General features: G+C 43.5%; 1 protein-coding gene across 6 annotated transcripts in view; it reads left to right on the top strand.

Moving 5' to 3' along the window:
* smoc1 (SPARC related modular calcium binding 1) overlaps positions 1 to 16,456 on the top strand; it is a 60,704-nt gene extending 44,248 nt beyond the window's left edge. For 3 of the 6 annotated variants that reach the window (XM_084045286.1, XM_084045285.1, XM_084045281.1), the window contains 4 exons: positions 1,655 to 1,760; positions 2,170 to 2,418; positions 4,075 to 4,104; positions 12,505 to 16,456. In XM_084045286.1, the coding sequence (XP_083901412.1) occupies positions 1,655 to 1,760; positions 2,170 to 2,418; positions 4,075 to 4,104; positions 12,505 to 12,544 (425 nt within the window). In that variant the 3' untranslated portion in view covers positions 12,545 to 16,456. Of the gene's footprint in view, positions 1 to 1,654; positions 1,761 to 2,169; positions 2,419 to 4,070; positions 4,125 to 12,504 lie in introns of all 6 variants that reach the window. The other 3 variants (XM_084045284.1, XM_084045283.1, XM_084045282.1) reach the window with 3 other exon arrangements.
* Positions 16,457 to 16,811: the final 355 nt, after the last annotated feature.

The raw sequence follows: 16,811 nt of genomic DNA, 5'->3' as shown, positions 1-16,811 counted from the left end.
GTTATAAGCAGAATATAATGCATTATTAGTTTTTATTATAAAGAATTATAGACATGGAATGCATTGCAAGTGTTAGACAAAATTGTGAATGTGTTTTGACTCACCTGTCTTTATAATCACTAGGCCGGTGCCCTTTGGGCCTTTTAGAGCCATGCATGTCGGGAACGTAATTCCACTTATACTGCAATGCAGCACAAATGTTACGCGGGTTAGCCGACCCATCGGACGGCTAACCCGACCGATGGTTTAGGTTGGCCAATCGGGGTAGCCCATGCACACAATCTCATACAACACAAAGATAATTTCTGCCTCTTTCTCAGACCCACAGGCAGACAGATAGTACAGATCAGGGACGCAGAGAGCGTTTTGCAACCGAAGGGAAACCCATGCACGCGCGCGCAGGTGTTTCGTGCGTGTGTGCGCGTGCAAAGCGAAAATTTGCAAGAACCGTCGTCGCAAGAACCACCTAAAACACCCGCGCCCCGGGTCTAATCCGGCGGCCTCGGTCCGCGGGAAAAATGTGGCAGTGTGTTTTAGGACGAGCTGGATAAGTCTTCAGGTCATACTGTACTGTATGTCAAATCAAACCAAAAAATCTTCCCAATCCTGTCTGAGTGTGCCAGTGGTCCTATGGCCTACACACAGTGCGCCCTTTTTGCCACATAGGGCACCATTCAACATACAGGGGTCGTGCTTCATAACGTCCTAATTTAACACTTGGATAAAGGTGCAGCGAAGCAGTGCATCTCAAAGCTTGTCATGTTGTAGGAATTGCTAATTGGATTCACCTGGCTGGGGCACCGGACCACCTCCCACAGAATGCCCTGAGCCAGCAGAAAGGGAATGAAAAGAACCTTGGACATTGAGGCCACAAAGGGGGGGGGGGGGGGAAAGAGAGAGAGAGAGAGAGAGAGAGAGAGAGAGAGAGAGAGAGAGAGAGAGAGAGAGAGAGAGAGAGAGAGAGAGAGAGAGAGAGAGAGAGAGAGAGAGAGAGAGAGAGAGAGAGAGAGAGAGAGAGAGAGAGAGAGAGAGAGAGAGAGAGAGAGAGAGAGAGAGAGAGAGAGAGAGAGAGAGAGAGAGAGAGAGAATAATAAGGACTCATTGAGAAGATTAGTTTACTATGCAGCGAGCAGTGTTTGAAGTTACTCTTTTAGAGACACAATTAGCAAGGAAAAAATTGCACTGGTTGAGCATGCTATTAAAACCCATACATCTGGGCAATTAAAGAGAGCTACCCAAGGTGTTCAGCATCATGCCATAAAACTTAACAGGTCTGCACTGCCCAACAAAGCTCTCTTATCACCGTGCACTCCTGTGCCTCTTCTCCCCATGGGCCTCAACTCTGGCCCACTCTCTTTTCCTGAAACCCCCACAAAACACAAGCCTTTCAAACTATGCCTTTCCTGCGGGGGGGAAAAAAAGTTCCCAAGGCTTTTCTGTAATTGGTTGGTTTATCTCTCTTATTCATTAAAGGCTTTGGCTAAAGTTTGCATTCTAGATTTTACTGTGGAACACCCCTGTTCCTCTTTTACATTTCTCATACTGGTTCATTTGTGCCGTGGCTTTAGAGGCACTTCGCTTAAACTGTGCCGTAACGACTCTAATTGGTTGTGGAAGGTTAATTCTGGTGTTTGTTGTCTTTGATTTGTGCCAGGCTGCCCCGAGGGAAAGAAAGTGGAATTCATTACAAGTTTGTTAGATGCCCTCACCACAGACATGGTACAGGCCATAAATTCACCAGCCCCCTCCGGTGGTGGGAGGTAAGTAATGGCCTGCACCCCACAAGATCAACTTAAAACTATAATATTACTCATTAACACTGTAGAGCCTTTCCTTTCTTTGTTGCCTGAGAGTATACATTTATATTACCCCCAGTGGGAATTGAATCCATAAACTCCTCCTGGTAGTGTTAGTGCTCTTCCTATTTAATCTGGAACCTTTCCTGATTAATTTCAAATACTTGATCTGGTAAAAACATATACATAATGCTAACCTTTGACTGATTCCTATCCGAGTCTAGATTTAAAATATCTTTGAAATACCTAAAAATCCTCATCTGCCTTTTTTATGATACCTTCCTTTGTCCCCAGCATCGCATAGAAGTTGAATAGGTCCATGGTGTGGTCCCAGCCCAGTCACTTCTTCTGACCCCCACATGTGTCTTTACAGGTTTGTTGAGCCCGACCCCAGCCACACCCTGGAGGAGAGAGTTGTGCAGTGGTATTTCGCCCAGCTGGATAACAACGGCAGCCATGACATCAACAAGAAAGAGCTCAAGCCCTTTAAGAGGTATCTGAAGAAGAAAGCCAAACCCAAGAAATGCGCCCGCAAGTTTACCGACTACTGTGACTTGAACAAGGACAAGGCCATCTCCCTGCAGGAGCTGAAGGGATGCCTGGGCGTCAGCAAGGAGGGTGAGTAAGGAAGATTAATGCAGAGGTCGACTTGAGTAGGAAGAAAGGAAACGGCATGCTCCTCGATGGCCTGATGTAAGCTGCAAGCATGCTTACAGAGTGTTGAAAACAGGGAGGCACGTATATACTTTTTGCCTTACTCCCGCATTTAGAGCATACTCTAAATGTACCAAAGACATTTTATAGACACTTTCCATGGACAGTTCACATGGATAGCGGATAAAAACAATTACTGCTGCAGGACCGGTGTCTGATCAGCGATGTCTGATCAGCATCATTATGTCCTCAATTACTTTGTTTTGGAGACATTATTGTCAGGATGCCCTTCAGCAAGACACTTACTGTAGCCTAAAGGTTATTTTATTCTTCAGCATACAGCAAGCTCTTGAGCAAAGCACTTATCCATCATATTATACCTGTCCACCATGCATTGTGAATGTGTGTAAATGAATGTATGAAAGTAAAGAGTTTTTTTTAATTAAAACTTCTGTGGATGGTCAGCAAACCAATTGCCGGATTAATAAAAGTTAATAAAATCTTTAATTGTTTTAAGATGAGAGTATTCCCTGTTTTTTAAAATGGTCAAACAAATGAGACACTTGCTGAAATTTTAGGATAGCGATATTCCCACACTTTTCGTTGATGTTGCTTAGTATTTCATTATAATGACTTCATTAAAAAGCGATCTGTCATTTGGCGGGGAAGGAATGAACAAACTCTGTGATGAATGTGACAAACAGATGTCCTGGCAGTCCAAACAAGGTGCACTGACTGCTCCACTCAGCACCAGCTTTAATGCAGTAGTAGGGTATCTCTAGACACTGTCTGGGCTCTGAGCTTGGAAAAACTCATTGTGGCTTCACAGTTTAGCCTTTAATAAAGATTGTTAGCATCTGTCAAAGGGCCTTAGACTAAGGCATTGCTGTCAGTTAAGAATAGTGCATCTGTATAAAAAAGAAAGGAAAACTAACAATAATAATACTACATTTGCAAATGAAACAAGGAATGCTTATTATTGGTTGCACACTTTTGATATCATACTGTCCCTGTCAAAGCTCCTTAAATAACTATATTATTAATCTGAACTGGAGCTCAGGTAAATAGCAGTTTTATCGATTTCAAAAGTTTAATCCTCAAGGAGCTCACTCGACACGTCCATATGCACTTTCAAATCAAGGGAAAAGAAAAACATGAACCATAATATGTGGTTTAGCAATTCACCAGCAATAAGGTATTTTTCTTTTAAACAGAGGGACTCGTACTGCATTCAAGAAATTCACTTTCACCCTGGGACCCAGTCTAATAAAAACATATTAATATTCCTGACAAGTGTGGTCCCATCTGAAACATTCAGGGTCCCAACCCACATTCTTTAGGAACAGTCTTAGAGCAGTATATTGAGACCCCCCAGGTGGACGCCAGGCCATTTTGAGGGGTATGTGAGATGAATTATGGAATTCTAAAACAAAAACTGTAACACCATTCTCTCGGCCAGGCCATCAGATATGGGACAGCCAGAACTAATACTGTCCACTGTCCATGACCAGAAGGATCATTAAATAATATCTTAATTGATCTTAAATTACAGTTTAACATCAATCATCAATTAGTGACATTTGTATGTTTTGTTCTGGTTTTTGTTTCTCTCGCATGCAGGTAGCCCTACAAGCAGCATCAGCCAAGGGACAAGGCAAGGGACAAATTTGTTCAGTAAGGCAAACTAATATGCTTCCACTAACCCTGCTTTGGCTTACAGTGCTGTATATCAGCTTGAGGCATAATCCATTAACTTCCATATTGATGACGTATGAAAGTTTGCACTGGAATAGTTCATCATAGATCATCTGTTCACATGCAAAGCTTTAGAAATGTTTATTACAGTATGATTCAGTTTGTGTCATTTGTGTGCATGGGTGTCTGTGTGTGTTTGTGTGCTGGTGTATTCTATATGTTTGCTGTTGTATATGCTGGTACTTATACAGTATGTATGTATGTATACAGTATGGTGTAGCTAGCTACACACAGCTGTGCACTGTAGGTTATTTTATGTTCCCTCAGTTGCCAATGCAATCTGGCTGGTGGTCTTCCTATACTTTCATTGATACATTTAGACTCTGGTGTCATTACACAACAAAGAAACCCATGTACCTGTCAAACGACTTCAAAAACGTCAAAGACGTCCACAATCACAACACCAGAGGGAGCTCCACAAATCACGTTCAACCCAGATTTGTCTCAAACAAGGGGTTACATTTGTTCTACTGTTTTGCCACCAAAATGTTGCTACCAAAAGAGCACTTACAGGTGGCTGCAATTCGGAGCTGGCCCCTGTTTAAAGTCAAAGCCTTTTCTTTTTCATTACTATTCGTTTATATGATGTTTTTGCATAGTATTGTATATCTGTCTGTCATGAAATGTTTTGATGAATTGAGTACACAGGACACCAATGGAAACAAGCCAAAGCGCTTTCTTGGGTATAATCCACTTAGCAGACCTTGTATTGAACTGTACTTTCCTGTGCTTTTTTTGCAAACTGCTTAAGTATTCAATCAATCAATCAAAGGTAGAACACGTACTGTTTGTAGTGCTGCCTTAAGCTCATTATGTGTGGAAGAGCGGTGGAAATTTGCCTTCTCATGCCGGGAGACACAGTTTCAAATCCAAGGCAGGACCTAAAAGTGACAGATTGCAGCTTTAAAATAACACTGAGGATTGTACACTGTAGATTGGGGTCCCAGAGATATGAAGTCCTATAAAATGGGGGTCCGTTGCCTAATGCATATCAAACTGGGGGTCATTAAATTACAAAGGTTGAGAATCACTGAAATGTTGTTTGTGTTCAGCTCTCCATCACTTTCTGACACACAGGTCTTTCTCCCTACTTGCTCTTGTGGAAACAGACAGCATCTGGTGACAGCATGGTCCCACTGCTCTGCTTCACGCTTCACCTCCACCCTCTCCCTCTCTCATCATTCACTTTAATCCTATGGTATAGCTGGAATGTTGGGGTTAGCAGCACTGTTCATCGTGGCTTCTCCTTCCCTCACTCTCCTCTTCATGCGCTCCTTCCTCGTCCTTCAGGAGGCTGTGCGATGTGGTGGAGGATGCGGATTAACAAAACAGGTCCAAGTGAATAAATAAGCTCCTGTGTACCTTGCTGCTGCTGGGGCCAAAGTCTGGTTGCACTTCCCTTTGCTGTTGCTCACAGGGCAAACATTTAAATGTAAATACTTGAGAGTAGAGTGTGATGCCTGACCTATACCTGGTTGAGTGGTGGTCTCGCTCATTGAAAACAGCAGCTCTACAGGCTCAGAATGCAACTAAGTACAGTATTACTCACACTTAAGCCAAGCAAGTCATTTGTCTGGATTGCAGTCTTATGAACACTGTTTTCATTTTCCCATTTATGCTCTCCTCTTGAATTTCTTTCGAGTTGCTAAGCTTTAGTCTCTTTCTTTCTGTTTTTGTCTTTCGGTTCAGTTAACTTAATCTCCCCTCTTTCTTTCCTTGCACACAACAGTGGAGAAGTTAGTCATCTCGATGAGGATCTCTCTCGCTTTCTGTCTTTCTGTCTTTTGGTCTGTATGTCTTCCATCCATCTTTCTCTGTCGTCTGTTCCCCACCCCCCACCTCCTCTGTCGTTCCATTATTAGTCCCGTCGGTGCTGTTGACTCTGGCCGTGCGCGTGCCTTGCTAAGCGCCATGGAGTGCTTAGGTCATGTGTTTACCCTGGCGCCACCCGCGTCGGAGGCCCGGAGAACGGAGAACAGGGCTGCTTGGAGCGGGCATAACGTCAGGGGCCTCACAGGCCCTGGGCACGGTTGCCAGGATAAACAGCCACGCTGCTGTTGACAGAGAAAGGGGGCTTGGCCCTGCATGCCAGGGCCGGGTCTTTGCACATGCATGTAGGGAGGGTTTGTTTTTAAGCTGCGGTCACTGGCTGCCTCACCTTCATGGTTAAGAACTGGAGGTAAATGGTCTGACAGCTTTATACGGGTCCTTATGCTGCCACTCAGACTCTCCACTGGGCAACAGATGAGTCTGGATGGAGGGAGAGGAGAGGAAGTGAGGGAGCAGAAGCGAGAGAAAGAGATAGAGTACGAAAAATCTGGGGTGGGGGTGGGAGTCTGGAGGAACATATGGCATCATTCTGCCTTGACTAAGATAGACTGCCATTGTGTCTGATCAGTCAGGTATGCCTAGTTCTGTTTAAGCCTACCCAGCTTCACCTGTTTCCCTTCAACTCTTGATTGTTTTGCCAGGCATTAAATCTTATCACGTTCGGTCATCGTTCTGGATCTCATCGGCGCTGTCGGAGTGAAAGTGCTGTCAGGAGATATTTGCAGAAACACTCGCCTCTTCATAAGGGATTGTGGGCATGAGTGGAGTGGGGGTTATTTGGGGGGGGGGGGCACATCTGTGAACGGCTCCTCTTTCTCGACATATTGGCAGCGACGCAGGAAAACATCTGAATACCTTGTGTGTGTCTTGGAGCGTTGGGCCGGGTGGCATCCATGACTCTGAGAGGAGTCTGTGGAAACCACAATGTGGGCCAGATTTGTAGCTGAACCCCAGGGCTTCCCATGCGCAGTAAACCATTCTCACACTCAGCCAACATTATAGCCAGTCAGTGTCCAAGCCATGGGAGACCAACAGGATGCCCGGATGTTGGTAAAGCCGCGCCAAAGCTTTGCCTCATCCACCATAACGAATTAAATATATTAAAAGTTAATGTCTCCATTAAAGTTGTTGGTGTGGGAGGGAGCTTCAGAGTTTATGAAGTTCTCACCAATAGACTGTCTAATCCCACTCGGGAAGACATACACATGAAACACAACATTCGCACTCAGGTACACAAATACAAATGCAGGCACGCATGCACGCACACACGCGCACACACACACACTCGAAATGTTCTACCAATCTCTTTTTAATGTTCTTCTGTTATTTTTTATCTTTTTTGGACCAAGAAGACTTCAGGTGGGCAATCACAGCATGTATCCTCCTTACGCTGACCTGAGTTCTGCTTACAAAGCTTTTATATCTTCCAGGAATCTTGAGTATCAGTTGATATTGCTGGAAGGGCAAATTTGGGTTTGAGAGCCGGCTTCACCCTTTCTTTCCATTTAGTGATATTATATAGGGGCGTATAGTAAAACCTCGGGACCCCCTGTTCGTAACAGATCAGAGCGAGTTGTGATTCTGTCATCCCTGATTGTGGGTTTTATGACGACTGAGAATTAAGATCTCTCCACTGCCCCCCCTGTACCTCCCCCTCTCTCGTCAAATCTTCTCCCCTCTCCAGCCCTCCTCATCCTTGTCTTCTCTCTTGTCCTTTCACCACTCTTCTCTTTTCCTTTCACCACTCTTCTCTTCTCTTCTCTTCTCTTCTCTTCTCTTCTCTTCTCTTCTCTTTTCCTCTTCTCTTTTCTCCTGTTTGTCCTGGCTGTGTCCATCATTAGGCGGGGATGAAAGAAGCCTTTTATGAAGCGGGCCTGGCACAGGGGCTCCAGGACCATTAGGGAACACCAGAGCTGCACTGACTGTCCTCTCAGAGCCAACGGCAATTACTCCACACCGCTTGTATTTTAATTACTGTGACGTCAGCTCGATATACCGCGCTCCGTCTGTTTTACATGTTAATGCGCACTGGAAAAGGCTGCTGTAAATCAGACAAGGTGCATCTCTGGTGTCATTATGCTCAGAGTTGGTGCATGCGGTACTCACCTGTTACTACAAACCCAAATGGACCCATAATGTATGAATAGTGCAGTAGAGTGTAATGGTACCGTTTGTCAACCATTACAGTACACTCTGCCATTACAATGGTTGTGTCACATTTTACATTTACAGTACAATGGCTGACACGCTTAAAACTAATTTATGATTTGTTGAATAGTTGTTGTGTGACATATCGTGTCGACGTCGTTGTTGTCAAGCGACATGTTGCACAGCACTTTTTTTGCTGAAGCATAAATTAGCATTTAACCAGAGCAACTAATGACAGCATAACAAGCTTCAGTTCCTAGTTTTATGAGCAACCATTAACATCAGAGCCTATGTACCCAGACACTATCCCTGTGATTATAAGATAATGCTTATTTAACAGAGAAGGGCTGGGACAAGAAGAGTTATGCAGAGTGGCAGAAGATCTGCAGCCATGTTTCAGAAACAGGAGCCAGTCCCTTGCCCTACTCCATGTCCTTTAGCCCAGGTCTCTTTCTACTGAGCCTGCCAGTATACAGATACAGGTATACCATGATTACCTGCTCCCAAGCTAGGGCTTCTTTATTGGACATTCCCTTGTGAGACGAGGTGATTCACCGCCAGACAGGGTCCGCTTTCAGCTCTTTATCGCGAGTGGGGCCAAGGTGTCCGGGGAGAGACCTGGGATGCTTTGTGGTGTTAATGGCACAGACAGTGTCCTCAGTGACTGCTAGAAGAGAAGGTAGAAGAGCATTTCACACAGTGGAGCCTAGTAATTGCCAACGTGATTCATCACTAGCAGTAGATTGGGCCCTGTACAGTACAGTACTGTAAAGTACAGTAACAGAGACATCGATCTGTGTCTCAAGAAAGAGCCGACATGACTCCTGCTATAAGGAACAATGGAATGCAATGCAATGCAAATAGCCATTACAAAAAGATCACTGCATGGTTGTTGTACTGCTTTAATATTGCATCAGTGAGAAGAGTTTGTAAATGTTTGTGTTACTGTGGTACTTATACACTAGTACTGGAGAATATAATTAGAACAGTATAGAGCTTCCCTGCTTCTTCCACAATCCATGGAAAAAGGTTAAGCTTAAAAAATCTTCTAGATCCTCTAGAACATCTTTATCTTACATCATCTTACAACCCCCCAATGACATCATGGATTTAGGTGAAACCAATTGCGGATCATAGCTTTTACCTGGATGGATTCACAGTCTGTCTATTTCATTGGAAGACCAGGTGGCCTTGATATTTTGTACATTCAACGTGTAGGTGCAAGCATCCACTCTTGTTGAGCAAATGTAGGGTAACCTAGCTACTGATTTATGTAGCTATTGAGGGATTTGGATACATGTTATACTGTACACTTTTATCTGAGGTGAGGGGATTGCATTGGGGCTCTGCAAAACCTCCTTAACTTTGGAAAACTGTAGAAAAGAGAGTCAGCTGGCAATCTATGTCATGGCTTTGATAATAAGCACTGACAGGAAGCACACCTGCAGCTCCCTGCCCCCACAGCCTAGTACGCACGCACGCACGCAGGCATGCATGCGCACACACACACACACACACACACACACACACACACACACACACACACACACACACACACACACACACACACACACACACACACACATGCGCAAACGCACACAGTGTGTATGAGTTCCCTGGGGCCTGAGAAGGACTCCTCTGCTCCTCTGCCTCCCCCCTACAGGGAGAGGGGTTCTATTCACTTCTCTGACAGCCATCTGTAAGCAATCTGGATTCTTTACCCATCTCCTTTCCTCAGATCCCAGACCTCTCTCTCTCTCTCTCTCTCTCTCTCTCTCTCTCTCTCTCTCTCTCTCTCTCTCTCTCTCTCTCTCTCTCTCCCCCTCTGTCTGTCTGTCTTGTTTAGACTTTGTGTCTGTCTCTCTTTCTCTCTCTTGCTCTGTCTTTCTGTCAATGTCTCTTCCGTCTTTCTTGCTATTGTCTGTCTCACTCATCTCAGTCTCTCCATCTCTCTCTGTCTCTGCCTCCAGCTGTCTCTTTCCCTCTCTCTGATTGATGCACCCAGAAGGACACCCATCCTGTTGTAAAGTATTCTGTCCCATGTAGCATGAGAAGAACGCCCCCACAAGCCAGTCAAGGTCCTTCAGAACCCTTTGAGCTGGTCTTTGTTGTACTCTAAACATGTTTCCCCCACATGATCCCACAGTCAACAATTCCTCCTGTTCATGTACCACTGACCAAATTTATACAGCGGCCATTTGTTTGGAGGTGGTGACCACACTGTACAATATTGGCTGTCTTAGTGTCATCCCTGACACAATTTCCACATCTTAGCGTAAATGTGGTTAACGCCAGACCGTAAAACATGTACAAATAAAGGGACGGTCATTGTTTGTGTTAACAAACTGCTTCCTTTACTGGAAAAAATCCTGCGGCAATTTGACCAGTTCATCGGTTGAATGAAATGAAAATGGCTTTTAGATATTATCAGCTCCCTTTGAAGAATTACCAGCCCATGCTATCCTCTACTGAATAAATATAAAAAATGGGGCTACAAAATGTAAATGGAATCTGCACAGTGTGTCTGTAAACTGTAATCCTGTTACAATATCACTTTTTTTTTGTTCAGAAGTCTTATGGCCTGGGGTTAGAAACTGTACGTGAGCCTGCTCGATTGATTCATGATGCTCCACTACCATTTTCCAGATGATAGCAGAGTGAGCAGTCCGTTGTTGAGGTGACTACGATCTTTGATGATCCTCTGGGACTTCACCCTATTCCTCTGGGTGTAGAGGTCCTGCATGGCTGCCACCTCAGTCCTGGTGATTTGCTGCATTTTAACCATCCTCTGTAAAACCTTGCGGAGTCCATGCAAACCTCTTTAGTCTGCAGAGGAAGAAGAGCTATTGTCTCATCTCCTTGATGATGGTGCCCATGTGGTGTGGTGTGGCTAGGTCCTCTATGAAGTGGACCTCGATCGGAACTTGAAGCCGCTCACTCTCCACTGCAGACCTGTTTATGTGGATGAGGGCATGTGTTCCCTGCAGGCTCCTGTAGACCACGATCATGCTTTGTTTTGCTGACATTGCTAATCCAGAATGCCGCAGCACACATGGTCTTGAACCAGACAAAATATTCACATGTCTCTTTTCCGTTCCCTCCATTGGCTCCCAGTTACTGCCCGAGTACAAAATACTGATGTTGTCCTACAAGGAATCCAAAGGCATAGCACCCCCTTACCTTCAGAGCCTGATCCAACCCCTCACGCTCACTCAGATCAGCTAACACAGGAAAGCTGTCTGAACCTTCCCTAAAACACACGGGACAACGCTCCACAAGTCCCAGACTCTTCTACCTCATGACTCCCAAACTGTGGAACAAACTCCTCATTGCAGTCAGAACTGCAGACTCACTTCCAATTTTACGCCGTAGTCTGGAGACTCAACTCTTCAGACTCCACCTCACCCCTAGCACTATACCTGTACCCCTTCCTGCCACCTTCTGCTGTGATTGCTAGCGACTAACCAAGATATTGCTGTGTGTGGCTACATGATCGTGAACAGGGGGTACAGGAGTGGCCTGAGCACACATACTTAGGGGTGTCCCTGTGCTAACTGTCAGTGTGAAATTATACCAAATGGGGTCTGTCTTTTGGGTAGTCCAGGATCCATTTGCACAGGCTGGTGTCGAGTCCTGGTGTCGAGCTTGGCGACGAGTTTGAGGGCACAATGGTGTTGAATGCTGAACTGTAGTCAATGAACAGCATTCTCACATATGTGTTGTTCCTCAGTTCTAGGTGGGAGAGGGCAGTGTGGAGGGTGTGGGTGATGGTGTCATCCATTGACCCATTTTGTCTGTGGGCACACTCAGTGGATTAAGTGTTTCGGGCAGTGAGGAGTGAATATGGGCTCCTTTGACAAAGTAACTAGGCTGAGAGTTTTTTGTTTTCTTAGTGACAGGTACTGTATGTGGAATATTGTTTATTGGATTAGCTTGTTGCAATGCAGACTATACCTTTTGAAGTCTTTCACTGAAATGTCAGCAAAATCTGAATCTGTCAATCATAATATTTGATTTGATCAATTCAAATAAATGTGTGTGCCTGTGTGAGTGTATCTATCTGAGTTAAGGCATGACTTAACAAAACTGTGTGTTAACAAATAGTTTGTGTGTGTGTGCGCATGTGTGCATGCATGCATGTATGTGTATCTTTATGTCTGTCTGAATGAGCTAAGAAACATTGAGTAATGCCGTTGTCTTTTCTTGTCACGCAACTGTTATGTGTGCAAGCGCATCTGTGCATCGGATACTAAAACAGACGAGTAATGGTATCCCCCCCCCCCCCCCCCCCCCTCTGTTCCTCCTGCCTGTGTATTCCCAGTAGGTCGTCTGGTGTGAGAAGAGAAGGTTCCAGGAGCTGAGACAAGAGCAGAGGGCACAGAGGGAAGGCATCTGTACGCTCACTGACAGGAAAAGAGAAAGACGGAGCAGAAAAATTAAGTTCCTGAGTTTTTTTTTCTTTAAGAAAGGTGAAACACGAAAAAGAAGCAGCGCCAAAATATTTGCACTTTCTCCTCCCAATGTTTGATGTGTAATGTTTGTACATGTGTTTTGACGTTTATCTTTTTTTTTTCTTTTGATGGGACTTAAAAAAGTAAGTCTACATAAGGAAAATATGTAACTAAAAGATGTCAGACTCGTCACTGGAACATCAAGTACGTTATAATGTAACCCTATCACATTTGCCCTTTGTTTGCATTCAGCTCTCCCCATAACAACAAGTAATGGTGTTCAGCTATTGTAGCGATTAACTGTTGACTATTTCCCTACCTATTAAGTGTAGCTGCATACCAAGTAAAAGAGGTCCAGTAATGAGGACCGCACAGCAGGTCCTGTAACGTTCAACTAGGAATAGCCCAAATGTCCCTTCCCTAAAAACATTTCCCTAAAACATGAGTTCTGCTCCGTAGGTAGAGAAAGTTACGGACAAGTAACTGAGAGTGTACAGTGCGTCCACACTGTACGTCCACACTACACTCTTGAGTTACATTAGCACTGAGGATTTTACTTTTTAGACCAATATTTCAAACAAATGTCTTCTGTAACTGCATATCACCTGCAATTATTGTTATATGAACAGTGCATATTAAATTAAGCTGTGAGAGTGAAGTTGAAAGTATTAGCACAGAGTTAGCTATACAAATATCTTTGCACTGTGTGGTACAATATAGAAATGGTACGCTTCAGTGGTGGAGAATGAGAGCCATGTGAGCCAGCCAGATGTTGGTAGAGAGTCTATGGGGTTTCAGCAGACACACCTGTGCTATATGCTTGAATTCTTACATGTACAATTCTAGCATTATACAAATTGTACTGTGCAACTGTACGTAGCATGTTGTATGTGAAACATTTCAACATACTACATTCAAACCATGCTGAAACCTGAATCGTTGGATTGTCGCTGCATTTAGGTTAACTCTATCTTCTTATGTTGGGTGTTTTTTTATGTTAGTATTCAACACATTTCCAGTGAGAATTTTGACAAAGATGATGTCCACTAAATCAAACTTCAATGTATTGATGGTGGAGGGAAATTCACCCTCTAGATTATACTGAGACAGCCTTCTGATCAGCCAGCAACAGATGGACATTCAGACAGCAGGGCATTGGCTTTTGTAAGTTCTTCATCATTGACAATCTGACTTCAGAGCTGGTTCCAACCAAGAGCTGGTTCCAAGAAGTTATAACTTGTAAAAACTAAGTGTACTCCACTTGTAGATTCCCATCCAAAAAATGCACTCACAGATCATCAGCAACCCCACAGCAAACCTTTATATTTACCCAGGGTAGGTTTGTTGAGCATAAATGCGTGTGCACACACACACACACACACACACACACACACACACACACACACACACACACACACACACACACACACACACACACACACACACACAGTACAACCACAGTTTTATACTGTTGACCACTGAGCAGTTCCACTGCAGTTGGGTTAAGTGTTTTGCTCAAGGGCACTTTAATGGTGGGTGTTGAGGGAGGGGTGAATGTTGGACAATCACTTCCTAACGTAACCTTTAACCACTGCTGCCCCTTCATTTTGTTAGCATATCACGCCATCAGCCATGCTGACCTTTTGCTATGGAAGGCGTTGAGATTAATTGCATTGTTAGCAAGATTGCAAGTGTGCAAGACGACGGCGCTTGTCCATGCGTATCAAAAGAACACTTGTTCCCTGCAAATATTTGGAGCGGCACCACCTAATAGTAGACATCGCAAATACCACCAGTTGTTAAAATGCCGGCGAAGGGTGTCCTATTATTAGTAGGGACATAGCTGAGCAGGGGAAAAAAGACTGTATGCTAAGTTTACGAAAATAAATAAATAACATGAAGTAATAATTGTTCCTCCCATTTGGACATGACTCTTTCTAAATTGGAAAGAGCTGAGTCGCTGTTGTGGTTTGAATGCTAGTATGTTTTTGTTTGTGTATTTGTTTCACATGACATATCCCTCGAGAGTCATGGCAGTGACTCTTGAAAGTAACGCAAGAAGGCTCCCTTTGTAAATATGTAAATAATTTGTTATTTTTTCTTTGTTTGTTTGTTTTACCATATTTCATTGTGGGGCTTGGTGTTTCTCACATACTTTCTAAAAGCAGGTCCATCCTTGTACTGGCTTTGTGTAGGAAATACAATTACATTTTGTTGAATGTTAGATTTTTTTTACGGTAGCAAAATCACTACAATGAAACACACCATGCCTTATGCTAACACTGACAACAGGATTATTTTAGGTTTCTCTTTTTTTTCTCATTTGAACATTTAGGCTGACATCACTATAAATAGTATGTAGACCTGGAGCACATCACACTAGTATCACAGATTCAGTAGCATTTCATTTGACTTAGGTCATCTTTTGGACCGTATGACAGCATAGTTCACTGCCCTTCCCAGTAGTTCTCAAACAATTTGATCTATAAACCATAGCATCTTTGAGAGCCCCTACCAGGTCAGAGCCCTTGGAATCGTTTAACCCCTATTTGGTGCCCCTGTACTGGAAGTCTCACCCATCTTCTGTGTTCCTGGTTTGAACACTGGGTCTGTCTGCTGAAGTGCTTCCAGACCAGAATCAGGCCTGTAGCAGAGGAGGCTCACATATTACTTTGTCAGTCACAGATTACTTTGATTGGGGCAGCCCCAAATTTGAGTCCAAGGCCAAGGAATGCTTGTCAGTACCATTTCAAAATGTCTAATACTTTTGTTGTTGTAGGCTCTTTGCTTCCACAGAGATTTGCAATGCAATAACCTTCAGTTCCTAGATCACAAACATTACAAGCAAATAATAGTAGGGTTTGTAAAGGTCAAAACCCAGACAGGATTTCTTGTGATGACCACATGGAAGATGATCGTGTAAGAAGGAATAGTCAGAAAGGAAAGTGGAAGCACAAAGAGAAAGAGTGGGAAACTAGCTAGCCTATTCTTTATAAGTACAGTAGCTTGTGTCAGCTCTATACAAAAATGGTCAGGATTTCCCCCTCTCATCTAGTTCTAGTGAGCCAGAGTTAAGCTGAGGGTCAGCATGATGCTTTTGACTGAAAGATTCTAGAAAAGGAAAAAGAGAAGCTACCTGCAGACTTTCAACAATTGCAAAAAAAACATAGAGTACATTTGTGGCAATTGATGGAAGTGGATGGATAGCTTCTCTCCTTTACCTTTGCTTCTAGTAACTAGTAGATTATCTTTTTAAACAAAAATATTCTCTGAAGGAATTGTGTAACATAATGTGGTAACCCTGTTTGGCACAGCTATACTACGTATGCTCTAATTTACTATGCCATGAACATCATGGTCTCAATACACAAGAAAAACAATAAAAGAAACTGGTGCTGATACCAAACTACACCCATTCAGATTGAGAATACAGTATTGATATTGTGCAGTGGACAAAGCATCTCAGCTACTTGTGCTGAAAACCTGAAGCGAAAGTAGCAAGCACTCTGGTAGGGATTGATGGAGCTCTATACTAACACCTGATGGTTCATTGCTTTTAGAATGGTCCCACTGAAATACTCACTCCCTGATTGCATTTCTTTCCCCCATTCTCAACTCTAAGGCTGCAATGTTAGTCCACACAATTACAATCACACACACACACACACACACACACACACACACACACACACACACACACACACACACACACACACACACACACACACACACACACACACACACACACACACAGAGAATACTGTACTTTCAACCAAATCAGCTGATTTTCATGAACTGAAAATAAATGTTTTTGAAAAACGACTGTTTTGTAATTTTTTGTATTCTCTGCACCCTCACTTTTAAACTACAGGGCTGTCAACTTTTCAATAAACCTTCAAGTGAGATATGATGGTACTGTATGAGCGCTGCAAATGTTTTTGTGGCCTGTTTGGGGTTTCCGCCTACGGAGGGCCAGAGCTGCCATATTTAAAAATAAATAAAGGAATAAATGAAAGAAATGTAGAAATACAAGTGCAGGTTAATTTGAAAATAAATAAATATTCACAGGAATAGACAAATAAATGAATACATGTATATTTATGTGTGTGGCAAATTACTTATATTTGTATTCATTTCCAACTATTTATTTCCCAATTTATTTATTCAGCTATTAAAG

This window comes from Gymnoscopelus microlampas, assembly GCF_963454915.1.
Source record: "Gymnoscopelus microlampas genome assembly, chromosome: 20".
Lineage (NCBI taxonomy): Eukaryota > Metazoa > Chordata > Actinopteri > Myctophiformes > Myctophidae > Gymnoscopelus > Gymnoscopelus microlampas.
Note: the sequence above shows the minus strand (reverse complement) of the source record. Positions and strands in the feature narration are given on the sequence as shown.